At 40.5% G+C, this 24046-nt stretch overlaps 1 protein-coding gene across 2 annotated transcripts in view; it reads left to right on the top strand.

Moving 5' to 3' along the window:
* The first annotated feature begins 2055 nt into the window (after positions 1-2055).
* Positions 2056-24046, top strand: part of LOC146651069 (FERM and PDZ domain-containing protein 4-like) — a 37492-nt gene continuing 15501 nt past the window's right edge. The window contains exons 1-2 of one of the 2 annotated variants that reach the window (XM_085385323.1): positions 2056-2178; positions 21606-21722. In XM_085385323.1, the coding sequence (XP_085241449.1) occupies positions 2105-2178; positions 21606-21722 (191 nt within the window). In that variant the 5' untranslated portion in view covers positions 2056-2104. Of the gene's footprint in view, positions 2179-14363; positions 14673-21605; positions 21723-24046 lie in introns of those variants that run through there. The other variant, XM_085385324.1, reaches the window with a different exon arrangement.

Below are 24046 nucleotides of genomic sequence, written 5' to 3'. Positions count from 1 at the left end.
CGTTCTGTCATTTCTCAGAGGGATAGATGCAGCTTACACTGACCTAGCCTTGTAAAGTATAAGTGTTTAGGTCACACACGCTGTGTGGACTTTTGGAATACCTGGCAAAATACAGTTTGGTTTAGGTTTTTTTTTTACATCCATGCACAGAAGAGCAAGTTATATCACTTCTTTACTTAAGTCACGTGGGTCACTGAGATTCTGTAGTACTGACTTCTCCGATTTGTGATGAAAATATGAAGAGCACAGTGCAGATTTTTTTAAACTCTAGAAACATATGTGTTGTATTTTGAGGCTTACTGGTTGTTTAAGAAAGACTTTCAATGGGAAGCATTTGAATTATGTGTACAAGAATGTGCCACATTGTATGAGTCAGCATGGCAAGAGCTGAGAGATTATATGCTTTATTTGGTTTGAACAAACAAGAACTTTACAGCAGACCACTAGAGGGCATTAAATTACTCACTTTGTCAAATGAGTAAAGGCATGGTATGCAGCTCTATGGAGATTTTACTGTTTTTGGACAGACTAGCCATCTTTCCATTTAGTATCTGCAACTTATTAGCAACCTTTTAGCCACATGTGCGCATTGTATAGAATATTTATGCTGAGATGTCACATAGCCTCAGGTTAGCTGAGGGCAATTTGATTAAACACAACTGAAAATATTAATATGCAGTTAAATGAAATCTGTTCTCTTTTCAAGACAGAAATTTATCAATATAGCCGCTCCTTAGGGTCCTAAATATGCAAGAGTGTATTCTGACTTAGTGGCGGTATTCAGATGCTATAAAACACAATACATCACAATAGCAAATGAATATGCATTTAGAGGGCTAATAGATTCTGTTCAATCTAATTCTTGAGAAGCAGGGGTTCAGCGCATTTTTGGCATTTGTATTTTGCACAGTTTTGCATTTTGTTAGAAAAAAGGCAAATGTGTCTCTTTTTTTGTCTGCAATTACTTTATGATATAACCATTATGGAATCAAATGCACTGCAGAATATGGCATTGCTGCAAATTCCTGCATGATAAACTCTGCACATTTGTATCTAAGAACCATACAAAAACATAAACATTGCATAATAAGTCTAATTCAGCTTACTGCAGTAACTCCTTTCTGTCACTTGTCTGTGCTGGTGGACTGTGAAGCACATGTTTAATTCAAGCACCCAATGGCATCACTGTGTTATGAACCTTTATTAATCCACATTAAAGTGACAGCCTGTCCAAAAGGGACAAACCAAAAATAGAGTGACACCTTTTGAAATGGTGCGTTTGCTCTTTCTGTTTATGGTAACTATTGTTTAGCTGTCAGTGAGCATAAACGGGGAGACAGCTTTCTAATAGTGTCGAGGATTTTTCTTTTTTTTTAAGCCTGTGATGCAGAGGGGAGAAACTATGTGATTATGTTACAGTTGTGCAGATCCAGTTTCCTTTGTTTAAGGTTAAAACACAAAAATGGAGGTTTCACTTTAAAGCTGCAGCATGCAAGAGTTTCATCCAGTCATCGTGGACGCCCCAACATTTTTGAGCTGTGCTCTTCAAGATTCAAACGTGTACATGGCACATGGGTAGGCAGCCCCAGTGTTGACGCCTTTGGCACAGAAGTGAAGCAAAATTCGTTTGTCTTCTGAAACGCGAGAAGGGAAGACAAAACCCTGTTTTTAATCTCTTTAGAATAGTGCATCTATATCAGATTGGAGGCTTTTATTATTTCTCAGATTACCATCTCTTACATTTAATAGCGCATCTTCTCTACAGCGAAGGGAGAAAATGGGCGTAATGGTGAGAGGAAAATGCAATCGAGATGTCAGACAAGCACCCGATTAACCACTTACAGAAGCAGTCTCTGCATTACAGCTACACCATGCCATCTCACTTTTCCACTCGGCCTGATCCTTCAAACATTACTGGCCACAAGGTATTGATTTTCCATTCTTCTCAATATCGTGTTGCTGTTAATAGAATTTACGCCAGACTATCAATGTTTCAAGGAGGCCTGCCCCTCCCTCCTCTTAGCGTACTGTCAGGATCTTGTCACCCACAGACAGGGCACACTCACACTGTTCCAGTTGGGAGTTCATACCTGAGAGAGAAAACATGGAAATTGGCAAAACAGGCAGACATGAAATTTGTTTTGGTGGCAGTTTGGATAGATACCGGCAGCAGAAGAGGTGAGTCAAAAGCTGTTGCACTTTTTTTGTGATTAACAAAAGATACATGAGTTTATGTGCAAATTATTTGGGGTTGAAATATGTCACCTACTTGACTGTGGTATACGTTTCTTACAGAAAATTGTGTGTCAAATCAAATCAAACCACTCTGCTATAGACAGTAAATCTTGTCAGGTGTAACTTTGCCTGCAGTAATGTGTAACTTCTTTTGGACTGAGGCATGAAAACTAAACTAATAATTCTCTAATATGCATAGCATTCAAAGTACTATGCATATTGTTTATTTGGAACAGTGGTGACAAAATTGAAAAAGTTGCGTAGGGAGTTATATTTCAAACTAGTAACTAATGGCTGAATTTCTTTTTATTTTTTTTGATAAATTTCTATTCAGCCATGATCACATGCAAAAACCAATTATGCTGCATATTGTCGGGCTAATAATACCCTAATCCATGGCATTAGAAATGATGCGTGCGCTCACAAATTCTGGCCAAGAGGCTTGGAGCCCAGCCTGCAGAAACACTGAGCTCCTGATTCAAGTGACAGCGTCGGCTTGGTGACCTTAACAGCTTTCCATGGGCACATTGATTTTTCTCCCACATTACAGATAATTGCTGGATGCTGTGAATCCTATCCTCCCCGGGCAGCAGGGAGGAGCTTCTGTAGTGTGTTGACACAAGAGTGGCTATCTGATTTGAGGAACGTGATATCCTGGGATCTTATTGAGTGCGATTGACTTCTGTGTACTTCCTGTCTATGGCATGAGTATATTTAACAACTTGTTTTTAGCTGCTGGTGTTGTAAATGCTCTGTATTACTGACAAGGCACATTGGTTAAATTGTGTAATTAAAATAAATAAATAAATACAAGACTGTCTTTTAGACTTAATGAGAACAAGGGCTCTGTCCAACTGCCTTTAATACCATTTCAATTTGTTTAATTAATTATGATGAATTACCTGTGGCAAGGCAATATGGCAATGTAGATAATTATAACGAATAAGATTTGCAGGCAAATAGTGTAAATCACATTATCGCGAAAAAATGAGCTTGACAGCTTTTTCAAATAGATTTGCAACATAAAGGTTGAGCCAAGCAGTTGCTTTTATTATATCAATATGATTTTTGTTCTGCATGGAACCACTCTCATCATTTTATGCAAATGAATGCATCTACTGTTTGTTCTGCTCCACAAAGTAATGAAAAAGTCACTTTTATTGTTATTATGTGAGGCAAAATCTGCTTTGATGGACTGGAAACCAACTTGTGCCACTTTCGGGTCTTTTGCTTGTAGATGTAACGGCACCTTTTGCTTAGTTTGAATTTTATTATTTGACTTTTTGTTTCTTACCTATTTTAGAGCATTGCACTTAAGTCTGTTGGACTAAATAACTAGAAGGACACTAGCAGAGCAAATCTCCTGCCAAGGCCAATGTCAATGCAAAGATGCATTAGGCTTTTTTTTTGCCCGTTAAAAACTAAATGTTGCAGTCATATAAGATGCCAGTGCAATTTGCAAAGGAGCATGGCATTTTACATTGTTCTAAGAAATCAGATTGGCTAGCCACCCACACTCAGTGAACAGCACAATAAATCAAATGAGTACAGAAAGCACACTGCCTATCATCAACATCTTAAATCATCCCTGTTATAACCCCAAGACAACATGCTAAATGTGATTCTTAGTCATGTACACTGTGCAGGGTCATTGCACTTTGCACATCCCCTGTCCCCACTCTAAGTGCTGCGGCCTGTTTGTCATGGAAAAACAGGCCACTGATGCATGGCGCTGTGGCCCAAGGGCGAGCAGTTGGCCACATGATTGGATGCATTCATGTGTGGTATTTATCTCACAGAAAGGTCTGCTTTTGTCTGCTTTAACTAGACACAGCACTCCTTCCTGGCCATATGGCCGTGCCTAGATCCTTGATATACATAAACAAAAACTGTCCTCAGTTGGCAATGTGCACACATAACTACAGCAATAATCTGGTGCAATATATATATATATATATATATATATATATATATATATATATATATATATATATATATATATATATATATATATATATATATATATACATATGTGTGTATATAAAGAAATATTTTTTATGAAAAACAGGCCCAGACTTTCTGTTGCACTTTCTTGTTGTTATTTAGGAAGCTGAACTTTCACTTGTAGTAGACCACTGTGTGTACTTGCCATGGGATGTGTTATGCAAGCAGCTCCATTTGCTTGCAGAGGCAAAGACACGTGCCTCGGTTCATAACTAATGGAAGACTGTGTATGCCATTCATGCATGAGAGAATCAACATGGTATAATCCCGCGTGAACTATCATGACAGCACAATGCAGCGGTTTTGTGAGAAAATGCCATAAAAGCCTAAAATGTTAACAAAGAGGGACTCATCCAGGCTGGAGAAACTGATCAGGAGGGCTAGCTCTGTGGTCGGCATGAAGCTGGACACTCTGGTGACAGTGGCAGAGAAAAGGACATTAAAGAAACTGATGGACATTATGGACAATGCTGGGCATCCTCTGCACACGGCCATTAACAACCAGAAGAGTCTGTTCAGTGACAGGTTGCTTCTCCCCAAGACAAGAACTAACAGACTTAAAAACTCCTTTGTCCCACACGCCATCAAACTGTTTAACTCCTCTCTGGAGGGGAGAGGGAGGGGAAACAGGAGGACAAAGGAGGGGGGAACAACTAAGCTGTAGTGCCTCTGCACCTCACTGTACAATACCTTGTGCAATACTTTTTGTAAATAGTCAACAGTGCAATAGACTCAATACTTGAAATGTGCAATTCACTTGTATTTTTATTTTTTATTCCTATTTATTCTATTTATCCCCTTTGTATATTTTATTTATATTTGTCTCTGTATTTATATATGTGTGTGTGTGTGTGTGTGTGTGTGTGTGTATATATATATATATAACAGTTCTGTAACTGTAACTTTGGTCGTTGCTGTGCTTTTTTTGGAAGTCGAATTTCCCAGAGGAACCCACCCGAGGGATTAATAAAGTTCTATCTTATCTTATCTTATCTTAAAAACACCACGCATACACAGTTTAACAGGCTACATTATTGTACTTTTTTAAGGAAAGACTAGTATGAATAATGAAATAATGGATATATTAGATAAAAATAATACTGTATTGTGCTACTGTATAATATTGAGGTTAAGATCTAATTCATTGGTTTATATAGGATTTAGGTTAGGCTCTGTTAGGGGTGACAGTTGGCAGGCAGCTAGTGATAGAGTTTGGATTATGCTTGAAGCTTAATTTTTAAGCTCTCATGGATGATAAAACACATGCCATTTCCAAATGCCTCAAACAGGGATAAGATAAATATTTCAGATAATGTAATTTCGTAGTAAGCTGAGACTATAGTGCAAGCAGTGATGTTTATAGCAGTCTGAACGGGAAAAACTGGAAAATCTTAACTTGGCATGACGAGTCAAGTAAGGATGAAATATGAAAACACCACAGGTGTGATCACCCAAACGAAATATGTTTTTCATGAGAGCCTTGCTCATCGATGCAGCTTTAACCAGCACAGCACCCCATTGGAGCCCAGCTGTTCAGCATTGATCTCTCTGTGTTTTCTGGTGCACCGGGCCGGAATGTGATGTTATTTCATTACTGAGGCAGAAGCGACAAGCTCGGTCTCCGCCTCCAGGGCACTGGCCACTCACTTGGACAGGGGCACTGTATGTAATAATAACTGAATGGCTTAGTCAGGCGGAGTGCAGTTGACTATTAAAAATCCAAATCAAGCAGCGAGAAACTCTGGAGTCAGGAGGAAGGACGGGAGCACGCATCAGTGAAGAAGGCTTAAAAGGCCTGGACAGGAAAAACAGAAACAAGCACTGCTTTAAATTTGATTAGACTTGTCACCAGCAATGGACCCAGATGACAATGAACTCGGCATCTTCACTGTTATTCAGTGAGTACAGTGCTGTGGATTGGTGTGTTTTTTTTAGTATTTCATATGTCAGTGAGAACTAGTTGGTGTAATCATAAAGATAAACATATTTGTATGTTCTAGAGGGCATTTCATTACCTTTTAGCTTTTTCCTTGACTTAAGAATTGATTGTGGTTGTTGCTGTGTATTGATTTAAGGTCATGGGTTGGCCAACTTACTTTTTACCAATACATTGCAATCATATTTCTGTGGGTGTGAAAGACAAATAGTGTTTACAACTTATATAAAAACGTTTTATTTTACATCTTTGCATTTTGTAGTAGAATGGTGACAGTAGGTGGTTGAGGTTATCCACTCAAATGCCAGTGTATAACAGGTGCTACACAAAGTTATGTAACTGCAGTTTCCTCATAGATTAAGATAAGATAAGATAAGATAACCTTTATTAGTCCCACACGTGGGAAATTTGTTTTGTCACAGCAGGAAGTGGACAGTGCAAAAGTTATGAGGCAAAAATTAGAATACAATAAGAATAAATACAGTACACAACTGTACAGAATAGAATAAAATACTATATACAGTAGAATAAAATAAAATAAATATACAATAAGATAAAAAATAGAATACAAATACAAATACTATATACAACTGAGTAAAAATACAACGATGACAGAAAGGATTATTGCACTTAGTATTATTGCATATGTATGGATGTGTGTGCTTGATCAGTTAAAGTCTTTATTATGGAGTCTGACAGCAGTGGGGAGGAAAGACCTGCGAAATCTCTCCGTCCCACACCGTGGGTGCCGCAGTCTCCCACTGAAGGAGCTGCTCAGTGCTGTCACAGTCTGCTGCATGGGGTGGGAGATGTTGTCCAACAGGGATGACAGCTTAGCCGCCGTTCTCCTGTCACTCACCACCTCCACTGGGTCCAGAGGGCATCCTAGAACAGAGCTGGCCCTTCGGATCACCCTGTTCAGTCTCTTCCTGTCCCCAGCAGAGATGCTGCCGCCCCAGCAGACCACGCCATAAAAGATAGCAGAAGCCACAACAGAGTCATAGAAGGTCTTCAGGAGTGGGCCCTCCACTCCAAACGACCTGAGTCTCCGCAGCAGGTACAGCCTGCTCTGCCCTTTCCTGTAGAGGGCGTCTGAGTTATGAGTCCAGTCCAGTCTATTGTTCAGATGAACACCAAGGTACCTGTAGCTGTCCACAGCCTCAATGTCCATACCTTGGATGTTCAGTGGTTGCAGTGGAGAATGCTTGTGCCTGCGGAAGTCTACCACCAGTTCCTTGGTTTTACTGGCGTTGATCTGGAGGTAGTTCAGCTGGCACCAGTCCACAAAGTCTTGGGTCAGACCTCTGTACTCCTTGTCGTCCCCATCAGTGATGAGGCCGACTATTGCAGAGTCATCAGAGAACTTCTGCAGGAAGCACAGGGTGGAATTGTGGGAGAAGTCTGCAGTGTAGATGGTGAAGAGGAACGGAGCCAGAACCGTTCCCTGTGGGGCCCCCGTACTGCAGACGACCCTGTCCGACACACAGCCCTGAGTCCTCACATACTGTGGTCGGTCGGTGAGGTAGTCCAGGATCCAGGTAGTGAGGTGATGGTCCACTCCAGAGTTCACCAGCTTGTCCTTTAGAACCGAGGGAAGAATGGTGTTGAAGGCACTGGAGAAATCAAAGAACATGATTCTCACAGTGCTTCCAGCGGTCTCCAGGTGAGCGAGGGAACGATGTAGGAGGTGAATGACGGCATCATCCGCTCCAATGCCAGGCTGGTAGGCAAACTGAAGTGGGTCCAGTGATGAGCTTATTAGGCGCCGAAGCTGAGCCAGGACCAACCGCTCCAGGGTCTTCATCAGGTGGGATGTCAGAGCCACCGGCCTGTAGCTGTTGAGGTCCTTGGGGCATGAAGTCTTTGGCACTGGTACAACACAGGAGGTTTTCCAGAGCTGTGGGACTCTTCCCAACCTCAGGCTCAGGTTGAAGAGGTGCTCCATCACCCCACACAGTTGGTCCGCGCAGGACCTGACGACCCTCGAGCTGATGCCATCTGGACCCGCTGCCTTAATAGGGCTTCTTTACAGCCAAACTTTAGTATGTTTGATGAATTCAGTCCACACAGCTGAGAGGTCATGTTATTATGGAAGCTTACTCACTGGCTTTGTTTACTGAAAAATTTAAACCTGCAATTAGACATTTTTTGGTTACTTGAGGGTAGTCATTGAAAGCAAGCCATGAACGCAGTATCGGAATATCGTGACTTTGGCTAAAATAGCAATTAATAACTAACATCATCCAGCACTTACAGAGCAACATTACCATTTTTTAAAGATAAATTTGAAGCCTAAAAGTCCAAATAATGAGCTTAAACTTACTGCAAAGCTCCATGAAGTTGCAGAAGGTTTAGGTGAGGATGTTCTGTAAGTTCAGTGTCATGAATTCCAGACACGTTCACATTATTCTAGTAAAAGTAAAAATGATGATATTAGAGCCATAGTGGCTGAAAGCAGCCTTGTCATTGGTATCCGGACCCTATGAACTACTAAGTGATACTGCAAATAAGAGATATTTAGACATAATGAGTCTACAGACAAGTGTTCAGTGTAAGAATTTTCAATAAGGTGTGATGCGTGCTTTTCTCCTGCTGTTTTTTTGTTTTTGTTTTTTTGGTATTTAGTCACACTTCTTATCCTATGACAGAACCTTGTGCCTGTGAATTATTGCCTGGGACTTCAGTTGTTTCTGAAAGTGCTCCAGTGATAAATACAGTGGGGCAAAAAAGTATTTAGTCAGCCACCGATTGTGCAAGTTCCCCCACCTAAAATGATGACAGAGGTCAGTAATTTGCACCAGAGGTACACTTCGACTGTGAGAGACAGAATGTGAAAAAAAAAAAAAAATCCATGAATCCACATGGTAGAATTTGTAAAGAATTTATTCGTAAATCAGGGTGGAAAATAAGTATTTGGTCAATAACAAAAATACAACTCAATACTTTGTAACATAACCTTTGTTGGCAATAACAGAGGTCAAACGTTTACTATAGGTCTTTACCAGGTTTGCACACACAGTAGCTGGTATTTTGGCCCATTCCTCCATGCAGATCTTCTCGAGAGCAGTGATGTTTTGGGGCTGTCGCCGAGCAACACGGACTTTCAACTCCCGCCACAGATTTTCTATGGGGTTGAGGTCTGGAGACTGGCTAGGCCACTCCAGGACTTTCAAATGCTTCTTACGGAGCCACTCCTTTGTTGCCCGGGCGGTGTGTTTTGGATCATTGTCATGTTGGAAGACCCAACTTTCATCTTCAAAGTTCTCACTGATGGAAGGAGGTTTTGGCTCAAAATCTCACGATACATGGCCCCATTCATTCTGTCCTTAACACGGATCAGTCGTCCTGTCCCCTTGGCAGAAAAACAGCCCCATAGCATGATGTTTCCACCCCCATGCGTCACAGTAGGTATGGTGTTCTTGGGATGCAACTCAGTATTCTTCTTCCTCCAAACACGACGAGTTGAGTTTATACCAAAAAGTTCTACTTTGGTTTCATCTGACCACATGACATTCTCCCAATCCTCTGCTGTATCATCCATGTGCTCTCTGGCAAACTTCAGACGGGCCTGGACATGCACTGGCTTCAGCAGCGGGACACGTCTGGCACTGCGGGATTTGATTCCCTGCCGTTGTAGTGTGTTACTGATGGTGACCTTTGTTACTTTGGTCCCAGCTCTCTGCAGGTCATTCACCAGGTCCCCCCGTGTGGTTCTGGGATCTTTGCTCACCGTTCTCATGATCATTTTGACCCCACGGGATGAGATCTTGCGTGGAGCCCCAGATCGAGGGAGATTATCAGTGGTCTTGTATGTCTTCCATTTTCTGATGATTGCTCCCACAGTTTATTTTTTCACACCAAGCTGCTTGCCTATTGTAGATTCACTCTTCCCAGTCTGGTGCAGGTCTACAATACTTTTCCTGGTGTCCTTCGAAAGCTCTTTGGTCTTGGCCATGGCGGAGTTTGGAGTCTGACTGTTTGAGGCTGTGGACAGGTGTCTTTTATACAGATGATGAGTTCAAACAGGTGCCATTCATACAGGTAACGAGTGGGGGACAGAAAAGCTTCTTACAGAAGACGTTACAGGTCTGTGAGAGCCAGAGATCTTCCTTGTTTGAGGTGACCAAATACTTATTTTCCACCCTGATTTACGAATAAATTCTTTACAAATCCTACCATGTGGATTCATGGATTTTTTTTTCACATTCTGTCTCTCACAGTTGAAGTGTACCTCTGGTGCAAATTACTGACCTCTGTCATCATTTTAAGTGGGGGAACTTGCACAATCGGTGGCTGACTAAATACTTTTTTGCCCCACTGTATCTTGCTGTATTATCCTCATTGAGCTGAAGTAAGCTCTGATTATTGCTGAAAAAAACCCCCATCTGAATGGAATCCGTATAGTGTCATGAGAAACAGCAATGTAGAGTTGGGAATCATCGTCATAAATCTAAAACTATTGGCATGTCTTTTGATGACAACACCAGAAAACAAGCATGAAAAACAGTGAAAATAAAATGTCCCAGGATCGAGCCTCGTGTCACTATGGAAGTTTGTTTCAAACACTGAAAAAAAGAAAGAAATTGCAGGCTAAGTCATCTAAATAAAGGTGGTATGGTATGGTATATCAAAAAAGTGTCTCGAAATGTAGACTTACTTTTGTAGAACTCTGACAGACAAAAAAACGAAAGAAAAAACAACAGTGGTGGAACAATCTTCTATATGTCAGTTGATGGGTTTATTTTTTTGAGGCATATGTATTTTTGGGGCACAATGAAAATGCTATCTAGCTGTGAATTAGGACCTGTTGTCTGTGGGCCGTCTATGACAATACAGTCAACTGTGACCTGCACTGGGGTCAGGTAGAACAAGGACAGGGATTTTTATTTATTTATTTATTTATTTATTGGTCTATTCAAGTCGATACCAACACCATTTACAATCTCTATCCCTACTAAAGCCATTTCTGTGCTCTGATGGGCCCAAAGGCCTGATTGGAAGTTTTCCAAAATATAGTATGAGTAAAGAAAATAATTTAGCTGCTCAAAAACCTCTGAGCCTAAACGTTTAAGGGGACCGTTGAATTAAGCTTGTTTTTCTTTAGCTGTGTTACCATAGTGGCCTCATATGCAGTTGTTTTTAGGCTAATATAACATATCACTTCTCGTGTTAGTGATAGCAGGCCTGGAGGTGGCTATCTAGTCCCTGAAGTCTGCTGCAAACATTTCTAACCTGGTTCTTAATAAATGGATGCACCAAAACATGACCTACCCTTGACCCACAAAAACATGTTTTAATAACCTGCAGGTTAACCACTCACACAGATAACTATGGTGATGAGCTTACTGGCAGTATCCCCATTATGCAGCTTTATTCACTCCACACAAAATAGGCGACAGCCTCCAAGTATTACTTTGAACTTTATCAGCAGGTGTAGTGAAACTGGCAAACCAAATCCGTAATCTTTTTAAAGCGTAGCACAACTCAGCCAGGTAACACTTCACTTCTTATCCCAATTAGTCACACCACTGAATATTCATAGCAAAACGGCGTTCAGATCTTTAAACTCTCCCCTAAAAGCTGTTTAATTCACTGAATAAATCATCCGCAGCCAAGGCGTAATTAGTGTCGCACTAAGAGACTGCGAAAGTTGAGGTTCTGAGGTGGCTCACAGGCAAACACTCACAAACAAACCAAACTCTGCAGATGAGGGCGTTGTCTAAGGGCAGTTTGCTGTAGTGGCTCCTCAAACACATGTTGTGATCCAGAGGGCACTAATGCGAAGTTCAGAGGGTAGCGGAGGCTACACAGTCACATCACTGCACTGTACAAAATGAGAAAACATGAAAACATGATGTCACAGCAGGCGTTACCTTGTATCCAGAAAAAAATGTATTCTGAATGGGTTTTTTTTAAAGAAATCCTGTGTTATCTAGAATCATTTGCAACATTTAGTGGTTTTACTTTTATTATTTTTTAAGGCAGTCGTCCACAGGCAGTACTTACAAAATTAAAGCAGTGAAGGTTTTAAATGGCCAAGTGTGCCAGAAAGGCTGAAATCAGCTGTTTTAAAAGGGACTCAGCGAGGGGGAGAGCAAGGGATCAGTAGGGCAGCGGGGCTTTATCGGTCAAAGCTTCAGCCATAGTCGCCTTATATCACGCTTCTGTCTGACCCTAATATTCTCTGCCACTCGTGTTGGCCTCTGGGCCACAAACCCAAATGGACAAACATAACTGTCTAAAATATGCTGAGTCTCTCAATCTTTGTGCCACAGGACACTGCAGTTGAATTTGAAGCAAATTGTCAGACACACTCTCTGTTCTGCTCTTCAGTGCATCTTTACCATCTCATCCAAAAAAAAAAGGACTGGCTGTATTTTTTCAGACATGTATCATCAGCCAAATGTTGTTCGGATTGCTCAAGATGCTTCAGTCCAACAATTTAGAATCAGATTGTAACAGTAACATTTTCGAAATGATAGCTAGATAGATCAAAAAATCATAGGCAAAGCACTTTTTTGGGGTTTTCATTCTTCTTTTCTTTGTTTTCTTTTAGTTGGATGGTTTATGACAAAGTAGCACAAAAATGCCAAAGGAAAAAAAACAGCTATATGGATGTTCAAATCTAAAACTCTTAAGTAGATATTCAGATCAACAGCAGTTCACCTGGGCTCACGCTCACTCACCGGGAGGCTCACCCATTTTTACCCATTAAGTTGTATCTTTTCTGTGGCAGCAAACATGCCTAAGCCTGACCCTGAGTGGAAGTGACAACATACTTTATTTTATGTATCACTCTCAGCAAAGGCACACTGACTCACTCTGAAGAGCCTTATAAGTTGTGGCATTTTAATATAGGATCCTTGGTACTTGATTGTGGAAACACAAGTTGTAGCTTGAATGAATTTTCTCAACTAGAATCAAACACTATTTGTATTCTGTGTATGCATTTATTTATCCTTTGCTACCTGCCATTCTTATTACCTGTTTTTTATTCTCCGATTCTCTTGTTCATGTTCCGAGCAGTGAACTAGATAAAAGACTCTCCTTTTAACTCTTGGATCATTTTGCCTATACTGTGATTAAAATGGAAAATCTGAGAATTGGGCAGTTTTTAGTTTATTTACTTTTGTCGAGCTTTTATTCTTTTTAATGCCAGCAGGTGTTTATATAATATATTTGATGTTGGTCTTGTCTAACATCAAAAATGCATGTTTTACTGATCTCGATAACAGCAAATTGTGCTATTTTCTTTTATCCAAACTTTCAGATCCACATGAATAAGTGTGAGGCCTCCCTGGATCAGAGAGAAAGCTAATTGGCTCTTGGTGGTTTTCAGTAGAGGTGTTTGATCTGAGGTATTTCATTTATGAAGAGTAGTTCTTCCTCCTTGGGTTACTAGACCTTGTGGTGATCTGCGAATGCAATGGATATGTGGCATTGAGGCATTTTTTAAACATCTGAACCATTTGAAATTCCAACAGCCTCCTGCTTCGGCACTCTGGGCATTACTAACAACATAAGACAGATCCTGTTATCATGACATGTTAAAGTCATGCTTTTCTTTTAAGATAAGTGCATTAACTCTTTATTTATTTGAATTGGACGATACTATTAAAATGTTTGACCTCACATGAATTGCATCAATTAGAGTGAGCATTTAGCTGCCGAACTGGTTTGAAAGGTCAAAACAAATGCACTGTACAGTATAGGAATTATAATGTGCAGCTGTGATGCAGAGACCTCATCTGGGGAGGGGACACATAAGGTCCTCACAACTCTTCAGCTGCTCTTGCTACTCCTCTGTTGCATATAATGTGCACATGATGCGTTGCCAGCTTTTATTTAATCCTTCCTGCTCTTTTCAACCTTTTCTCGCTTTATGGAAAGACCCACATGTAGCTTGATCAGACTGTTTTTCGAGCAATTCTTAGAATCCAGATCCATCCTTAACTAGAAATTCTTGTGCCTTTGCTACTAAGCACACACACAAACATCACAAATCCTCTCACATTCCTCTTTCCACTCTCATCACCCACAACCACCGCCATACATGTCCCTCCCTCCCTCTGCCCCTCGCTCTGGCTCTCTCTGCCTCTCTCCAAAGCTGTTGTTACTGTGCGGCTCCTGCACATCATTCCAGCGCAATGGAAATTAAATGAAGGTGGCTTAACGCAGCTAACAGAGGCATGCTTTGAAGGATGTAACCAGGGGAAGCTGCACTGCCAGATCCTTTTCCATGGGCTATGGATTTGTGTTGCTGAGGCGAGGACACGGGAATCACTCAGCCATGCAGAAGCACAGACAACAGGACTAATCTCTCCTCCTGACTTGTGGAAGCTCCACTTTTTCCCCCTTAAATTATTTATTCTCTATTGCCAAAGAGTGTGAGGGATAATGGGGCCGGAGTGAAGTAGATGGTGAATCTGTAGCCTTGACTGCAGTCTGCAGCACACATGGATGTGTTCAGCTTTGTGAAGATGCCAAAGCTGTCAGGGTGAGTCCAACGAATGCTGCTATGAATTTGCCAGTCTGTGGATTTGCCTGTTCGTTCTGTAGCAGCCGGCGTTTTGTATGTTCAAAGGCATGATTCAGATCACATGTTGAAAGTGTTATTAAAAATGCTGAGTTATTGATTTGTTCAAGAGAGCAAGTTGTGCAGTCACGTATGATGTGAAATGAATGAGCAAGTGAGAGAGATGGCAGTGGGGGTGGATGCAATTGGTGATGCGATTCATGTGTCTAAACTGTACGTATCTAAGTTCATAAATATTGCAGACAGTGGACACGGTTACTGCTCGAGTATTATGTAATATAAGGTAACCATAGATATTATGAAACATGAGAAGAAGCAGCAGAGGATGTTGCAAAATTTCAGATTATTCCAGGAAATTGAGTCATAGCAGTGATTGCTAGTTCTCAGCAGAGTTTTAAGTCATTTTCATTTTGAGTCAGTTTAGGGTACTGATCATAGCTTTCTCAAATGTTTTAATTCTGCCTAGAGTTATGACATATGAGTGGTTTTTTATCTTTAAAATCAAAATACCTGTGCCCTGAACAGGAAGAACATTTACAGTTGCTAAAGAGCCGTTTAAATCATGACACTTTGCAATTAAAATTAAAAGACAGCACATTTCGGTTTACACATTTACTTCCTTCATGTGGGTCATTTTCATTTGTGACAGATTCATAGTTTCATATTGGTTTTGTTTTAGAAGAAGTCATTAGAAGCAATGATAATGCAAAGCATAGATTAAAATAAGTCCTGAGGAATTCATTCGTCGACGGGGCTTACACCTCACCTTGCACGCACATGGGTCTGCTAGATTGAGTTGATCTCCCCCAGTGGACATTAATCCTCCTAGGGGATTTGGCTCCATTAGAGGCACCACGGACCACTGATGAGAAGAACAGCTGATCACAAACAAGATACATTAAACAAGCTACTGTGTGTCACAGAAATGTATATTAGGAGCGTATCATTTCACTTATGAGTCATCACTGAACTGCACTGGCAATTTTTCATTAGTTCTTTGTTTATGGAAAAAGAAATGCATCAAAAATACTAGCGTTGCACCTCAGTATTCGGTTTATTTACGAGGCCCTTTTTCATAACTTTTCAGCTGGAAATCAAACAGGTAGCAGTGATTTTCCATCGTCGTACAGAAACACTGCTTTCTATTTAGTATCCCTCCATGGCAGCAATGATGCGGCTCCCAGTGGACCACCACCATCACTGCATCCTGTCACTGTTAATAATAATGCCACACAATGCTAACCCTGACTATGAGTTACCACTTCTACAGAAGCATTCCCCTCCCTTTGTTGTTGCTGATGTTTGTCTCCCTCTCATCTACCATTAGGAATTTAAGTCAGCACGAGTCTGTATTTCACAGCGAAACCCACTGTATTTATTCAGAGAGCTACAAGAAAGGCAAGAAAGGCTCCCCTCATTGTCTCTTCCTCCTGCCTTGCAACACCCCCAGATGTGTCTGCTATCAGAAACAAAGGGTTGATATAGCTTTCATTTTCTTCTTTCTCTGTTGTTTTAAAAATCAAGCTAGCATTTCCACTTGTTTAAGGTTTTGTAACAAGATACAAAGCAATGATGTCCTCTTTGAAGTTGCTGCTTTTCTTTAGCTTTTAAGAACTTATTTTCCTGGAAATTACAGTTACACTTTTGATTTTCTCTAAATATAAGCAGCAGCGATAGGCAGACAGGGCTTTCCTGAATCAACTGGGTTGCTAAAAGGTGTACAGCAATCTGTAGCTGTTTGCTGAGCATGCTCATATATGAAAAAAACAACTAGAATATTGTTCACTGCATCTTGTTGGAGCTATATTTAGTCACTCTTATATAAATGATGGCTATGTTCATTAAATGTGCATGTTTTCCCGCAACCAAGTAATGCAGAACAACAGCTAAAGCTAATTTACTTGGACTGTGTGACTTCATGCTTGTGCTGCTCACTTGGGTCATTTCTGGCTGTGTTTTCCCAAAAAAAAAATCTATAATGTGAGCCATTGTTCAACATGTTTTGACTGCAAACTTTATTCACAGGAAATCACTGGTCTGGACACAAATTGATTAGCCTAAATGTTCATCAGAGTACACACAGACCAAAAGATCTGTCATACTTAGCGTTCAAATCAGAAGCTCTCAGGGAAGAGTAGAGCAGAAAGGACTCTGGGTCAGAAATGGTAGCCAGCTGGCTGGTGGATGAGGTCTTAGGCAACTATTTATTATGTTGCGTGCTGTAGAGCTTTTAGCGTAAAAGCAGTGAGTAGCACAAAGAGGTGCAGGAGCATTCATGTCTAGTTCAGCACCCACAGGGTAAGTTCATCACTATATTTGGTTAATGCTTTCTATAGAGAGCTATAGCACAAAGGATGGCTGGGGGAAATGCAGTGTAATAACAAAAAACACAGATTTCTTTGTTTAGCTTTGAATATCTTTTACTGCTGGATTTATCATTTCAACCAATTCAATCAAATGTAGTAAGGTCTACTACTCGGCTGGGAAACGCATTGTGTGTATGCAATCATGCACATTAAGATTCTGATTAGATATTTAGTGATATGCTCTGTGTTTCCTACATTTTAAGTGCTACTGCAGACTATATCCAGCTTTCAAATAGTAGCTCTTTTGTAAGATAATGGTGTTTTGTCATTTAACAGGTAAACAGTGGGACATCGAGGTTCCTTTACTCACTGTAACATAGCAGGGGGATCACAGTGGGTGGGCTGTTTCCCAGATGCTTTTTTATACCCACCCAGAGGAGATTAACTAACCAAAAAACGTTTCTATATAGAGGCACCAGAGAGCTGCTCAGGATAGTGCGGTTGCCCATGGCAACAATATCAGTGCTTACGAAGACAAACACAGAAATACAATATTCATTTAGAGTAATGGGGAAAACAGACACTCTTATTCTGGAGTGAGTGTTATTGTGCAGACAATTTCAATATTATTGTATAATGGCATTATATGGGACAGAGAAGAAATTTTAATCACCCAGGCAGTTTGATTTTTGGCTGCGTTAATGCGATGTGGTCATGGGAAAGTCATTTCTTGCAGAGTAGAAAAACAGTGATTTCTTCTGTGACGTCAAATAGATGCAATGTGGAGCAGCAAAGAAAGCATTTATGTACATAAAAGCGAGCAATTTGTTCAAAGATTAGTAGTTCCGTAGCAATAGCCTTCATTTTAATTTTGGTGCGTATACAGCAGCACACAATATAAATCACAGGCTGGACCGTGCTCTTTTGTGCTTTCGTATCGATCAAAGAATTAGAGCCAAGGTGGTGGTTTGGCAAGTCGAGCAGAGGGCAGATGTTTACTGAAACAAGAGGCAGTCTCTAAAAGAGGAGCAAAGGAATAGGGCCTTTAATCAGAGTGGTTCCACTCTGTCTGAGCCACTCTGCTCTACTCCCTGGGCTCTCTCCCAGGAGATGGTCATCTCGTCTGCTGTCTCTCCACTGATTTCATATCCAAACAGAATCACATTAGTGGTCTATCTATGCATAACTGTCTGTTTAAATCAAGAGCACTGAGAAAGCAGAATCAGTGCCTCTTCACAGTGTGCCTCGAATCATATTTGTAACACTCCCCTTTTTGTCAAGCAGGTAGAGTTGAACAAAAAGACCCACTTATTGTTAGATTGACCCCACTGTTGACCTTAGAATAAGGTGATGTCAAATTTTAATAGCTATAAAATTGTTTTAATGCTGCTAGCAAGGTCATTTTGATCGTGGGAATATATGAAACTTGTGTCTTTAAGAGTCTTTGTCTGGCAGAAAATGCTGAACGGTGTGCTGAGAGAAAAATGCTTTTTTAATACAGTAAATGCTGTAAGACAGAATCCCTGTATCACACTAATCTGGCTGCTGAACAATGTGATGATTTATTCAAGATGGCATATGCAAAGGAAATTAGTATGGCTCTCTCAACCTGGGGATATTCGCTTTCTCTTGCCTGGTGCATGCTGGGAAATGTGTAGGAAACAAAAAGGAAATGCAATAGGTTCGGGCCCCCTGGGAAATGGCACATAAACATCAGTAAAATTTGGCTGCTGCTTCCAAACAGGAATCTTTGTTGCAAAATAGACTTGTGAGAGCAAAAACACATCTATATGTATATCTATATCTATATATGTGTGTGTGTGTGTGTGTGTGTGTGTGTGTGTGTGTGTGTGTGTGTGTGTGTGTGTGTGTGTGTGTGTGTGTGTGTGTGTGTGTGTGTGTGTGCGTGTATCTTGAATACCACAAATACCTCATGAATAATTACTTTTCTTTTTTTCTCTGTATGCATAATGGCCCACGTGTGGCACCAGAACGTGGTTTCACATAGCCAACCCTCATCAAGATTGTCAAAGTAAATTATTTAAACTAACTGGAATGCCTGTGTTGGAATGCTCTTCTTAGTTGTTGCTTGTTTATAATGCATAGTTACTCCCTACATAAATAGGACTTCAGCATTCATATAACACTGGATTGCTTCTATGAAGTGAAAGTGAACTCCTGTGATTAAGCAAGGGTCACACTGTTCATGCTTTTTTTCTATGAGGCACTGAAAAGTGATCTTTTTGCCATCACCAGGACAGAACAATCCAACTGCTGACTGGAACATCTGCTCTTTTAATTTCTGAAAACAAGGCAAATTCACAATTGAGCAACATTCTGTTGCATTTATCTAGTTTAGATTATAAAACCCTGATGTTATTTTCTGTGTTAGCAAAGTTTTTCATGAGGAGAGCCTAATTTCCCTATTCCTTTTAAGTGTTCCTTTGGCGCTCTTTTAAAAAATGTTTTTGGCTGCTACATGAGCTCAATCTAATAACATGAGCTCAATCCAAAAGCATGCACAAAATACAAAAAAGGCCTCTGTGCATTTTGTGGTTTTAGTGTAATTTATGCTCTGAGAAAGCCTACATTTTGCCTCCCAAATTCTTGTTCTAATTGTCCTCACTCTGACTCTTGGGTAACCTGTTCATGAATTGTGCAGCATGGCTTGCCTACTTAGCGCTTGATTACTTAGTCCGATGTGACTGTGGAGGCATTATTTATTGATGCTCACTGAGGAAGATCGGTTTCACTGTCCACCAGTGGGTGAACCTTTTCAGACGCTTTGTTAAGCTGGAGCGCTGCGACGTAGTGGCATAATGGTCCTCCTGTCTGCAGACAAAAGAAATCAAAGATCACAGTATCTATCACTATGCTGCTGATACATTGTGGCATAGAGTTAGGAAATGGATTTTTTGGAGCAAATCATTACTTCAGTCATATATTTTGAAGGCACCGCATCTGGAACTGTAAGTAATACACTTAATTGTGGTGTAGACCTTTGGAAAAAATGTCAAGCAGATCACTGCTGACGATGTAGTGTTGGGAAAAAATATCATAATTTTACAATATTATGCACTTGTTGGATTTTTTGAACATCTCCTGAGAAAAATGTATAAATCTTCAACATCAGACAATGCCTGTGTTAAAATGGCTGCTAGTACAATGGTGGGTACAAAGAGGACTCGTCAATGAGGTGGCTCCAACAGCGTCAGACAGTATCTAGTTGTGTCCACACACATCATATGAGCTGCAGGAAATGTTCTAAATATACACCATCGAGGCCTGTTCCCAGCTAATGTACTGTAGGTCAAATAAATCCATATCTGTGTGGAAACACTAATAACGCCAAAACACACCACTGCATTGTTAAAGTAAATCACATTGCTTCACAAGCAGACGTAAAATGTGGTACCCAAAGGAAAAACACCATTTTCACTGCAGAATTCAATTTTTGAAATGAATTAAATATGACTTAATGCATCCAGCAGCACTCAGATGTGTGTTTTTATTAGGGTAGCTGACTTGAGAACTGTGCTCCAGCTTTTATTGCATTACTTTGTCGTGGACTACCTGTTTGCACCAACTAGCTTTGCAGTGTTTTGTGGCCTTTCTTTCAGCTTACACGTGTTGATGAAATGGTAATACTTTATCAAGATCTCATGAAATAGACATGTGCATACACACACACGCCCACTAGAACGCACTCTTTCATACAGACACAAGCACACCTCGCACGCATTTTATTATCATTGGTACAGTAACTGGGGAAACATTTAGAGGGAAAGAAAGAGGGGCTTTGAATAATGAATGCGAAGAGCCCTGTTACACGGCAGACAAGCCTTTGAAGTGACACAACTGACTGCCACTCCTTTCATACCATCACCAGTGTGCAGACACAAAGACAGAGATAGAGGGAACAAAAAAAATGGGATGCAGAGGAAAAGACAGATGGAAGCATTTTGACCAATTACGGTTCTCGTGAACACCTTCACTCTGCCAACTTCTAACTGTGCAGAACTTTGTTTTGCTGGTAAGAATCAGAAAATCAGCTGAAACCGAGATTTAGACTGCTGCTGTCTTCCAGATAATAGGCTAAAATGAACTGTTTTGAGGATGGCGGTTATGGCTGGTTATATTCTCCGATAAACTTTATCAAATCGTCTTGGCGTTGAGCAAATCAAATAAGTACTTCATGACAGAATTCCCCTGGGCTTCTTTTATAAAGAATGTACTGACATCTAGAAATAAAACCAATTTCATGCCTCTCAAAGCACAAGAGTGAGCCATGACAACTCCGCCTGTGTGTCGAGCTTACGTAATTAATTTGATTTGTATGCACTCAGTGAACAGTGACTATGGAACATTGTTTATCGCGCAGGAATCGGACAATCTCTTATCACTTGGGCTGAATCGCTTTTTATCTGTGCAATTTATTTATTCCATTAAGATTCAAAAATCTCTGTTTTTAGTTACTCTGCCGTTAGACTAGCCGATCTGACCATTTTTGCACAGGTTTTAATGAAACCACAAATGTTTACAAAAAGTGGAGCTAAGCTTGATTTGACTCCTCTTTCTGCCTCCGCAGCCACAGGACCAAATCCTCAGGCTGGCCGCCCCCTTCAGGGACCTGGAGTGCTTCACAGGGACCCCCAAATGGATGGGACATGGGCACCAACAGAGAGGGGCGTGACTGCTACATCAAGTAAGTGCCCTATGTTTAAAGAAAGTGAGGGGGAGCTCGCTCTGTTCCAGATGTTTCAGACGCTTTGCCAACCTGTGATTATTCCAGCCACGTCACTGCCTCCACACTGTCTCCATCTGTGCATTCAGAATACTGATTTTCTGCTCCCTCCGCTGCTGCGCACACTCTGCCCCTGCCTACTCTCACTCTCTCTCACGCTCTCACACACACCCACAATACTCCTCATGCAGTCTCCCAAATGCAGAAGAGGGCTTTTGAGAGCGCAAGTGTGTGCATGCTGCTGTTGTTGTTGATGATGACGATGAAGAAATTCACCTGTGCATGGGCTTGTTTTGATCTGAGAGTCTTCACATTCCTCAGAGGATGCAGGGTTATAGTGTTATCAGCGTAATTGATCCTTCTTAACTGGCACTTGTGGAAATCTGTACTGACAGGTAAAAAGAAACTCTTCACTGGCTCTTCGTGTGTTTGCGTGTGCAGTAGTGTAACAAGTGTTGCTGTTATGTTGATTTGGTCGGGATTTTTACTATTTCGTCAAAACACAAATTAGACATGCTTTTAACAACCTAATCTATACTAACCGTTTCTGGAAAAATATTCTCTGCTTTCATTTGTTCATAGGAGTTTTAATTCTTCTTATTGAATATTATGGGATGTAACGAGTACATTATTAGCACAGCAGGTTTTGTAATACAGATACGTCTTCCAGTTGTGGTAAAAAACAACAACAAATGTTTATTTAATATATGAATAGGAGGTATGCGCTTGTCACACACGGGTTATGGCATGAGAAGCGTGATGTCAGAGGAGTTATATAAGAAGTAAGGAGCAGTGAAAGTGCAGGATGCAGAGTGTGTCTGCAAGAGGCAGATCGTGGAGGCTGTTTTGGCTCCAGCCTTTCCTTTCTAAATTTAAGGAAGATTCATAAATAATCAAGTGGCTATCTTAGTTTGTCAAGCCTCTTAGCTGCCTATGCTAAACTGTTGTATTTCTCAGTGGAATACATGTCTAGTCTGTGTGGGATGAGCACATGAATAAAGCATTTACCAGACAATATGAACAGATTGACATACAATTATTAATGTCGTGTCATTTAAAGCAGCTACAACAATATAGAGATATGTTTTGACACAAGTGGAGAGTTAAATGAGTTACATTAACTCATTCATGTAACTGAACCTGAGATGGGAGGGTGTTATTGGGATTTTTGTTGATGACCTTTTAGGCCAAAATTAGACTGCAATAGTGAGAATCGGCCCAGCATTTCTTCCTATCGCTTTTTGTTTAGCTCACAGTGCAGCTTGTGCACTATGCGGTAGAGCTACACTAGCAGCTAATGGGTATGATTACAGACCAGTGGATGCATGGCTGTCCGCACAATGGGACTCTAGCCATGTTTAGCAGGTGGCCATGGAGAGGAGGCGGCAGCATTCTTCCTGAATGCACAGGTCCATATGGTTTTGATTTGTGCACAATCTGCTGAGGTTGTCATTCCTGAGATAAAACTGACACATAAATTCAAACTAAATGTTCCTTTTTGCGATACAGTATGTAATAACTGTAGTTGTCATATGATGACAGACAAAATGTTTCAGTCAATGCTTTGGGGTATTAAAGGCAGGGACAAAATGCATGACTTTAAGAGGAAATTTCGAGGTTAAGAAGCTAAGGAGGCCAGCATACGGTTAATTCGTAAGTCTTGTAAATGCTGCAGTTTATAAAAAGCTTATTTGAATTTCTTTTAAATGCATCACTTAATAATTTATGGAATATTCTATACTCCTGAGTCGTGGGAGTACACTGGAGGTAGTATATTAATTTAAGATTATATGTTTGCAAACTGAAATAAAATGTATTAAACAATCTGTACAAAGAAATGTAATATCTCTGTTTAAAAAGACTACCTATCTAGGGAAGTAGATGTGACAGATACATTTTCCTAATTAGCTATAAAATAACCGAATACATTTTGCCCTTTTAATGATTTTAAGTAAACGTGGAATGATTGTGCAGAAGCAAATAGATTTTAGAAAAAAATGGCCAGGTGCACGATACAAGTAGTTGACATAATGGGACTCATTATTTTTAACTAAGCTTCGGTTTTCAGTCTTGTTACATCAGACTTTGCACATTCTGCCCACAGTCGTTCTGCCTGCCAATACTACTGTATCACACCACCAGGACAAGAGGTCCCTGTGTTTGTTTGGTCATTTAATCAATTATTTTTAAAATGTAGATGCAAAATGGTATTCAGTCTGTTGATTTTGTAGTGTAATATGGGATAACTGTATGTTGGTTGGCTTTGCAACTTTTAATTGCCAGTG

This window comes from Rhamphochromis longiceps, linkage group LG16, assembly GCF_057381845.1.
Source record: "Rhamphochromis longiceps isolate RC_006_pf linkage group LG16, R_longiceps_female_GT1.1, whole genome shotgun sequence".
Taxonomy (NCBI): domain Eukaryota; kingdom Metazoa; phylum Chordata; class Actinopteri; order Cichliformes; family Cichlidae; genus Rhamphochromis; species Rhamphochromis longiceps.
The sequence above is the reverse complement of the archived record's forward strand: the minus strand, read 5'-3'. Positions and strand labels throughout refer to the sequence as shown.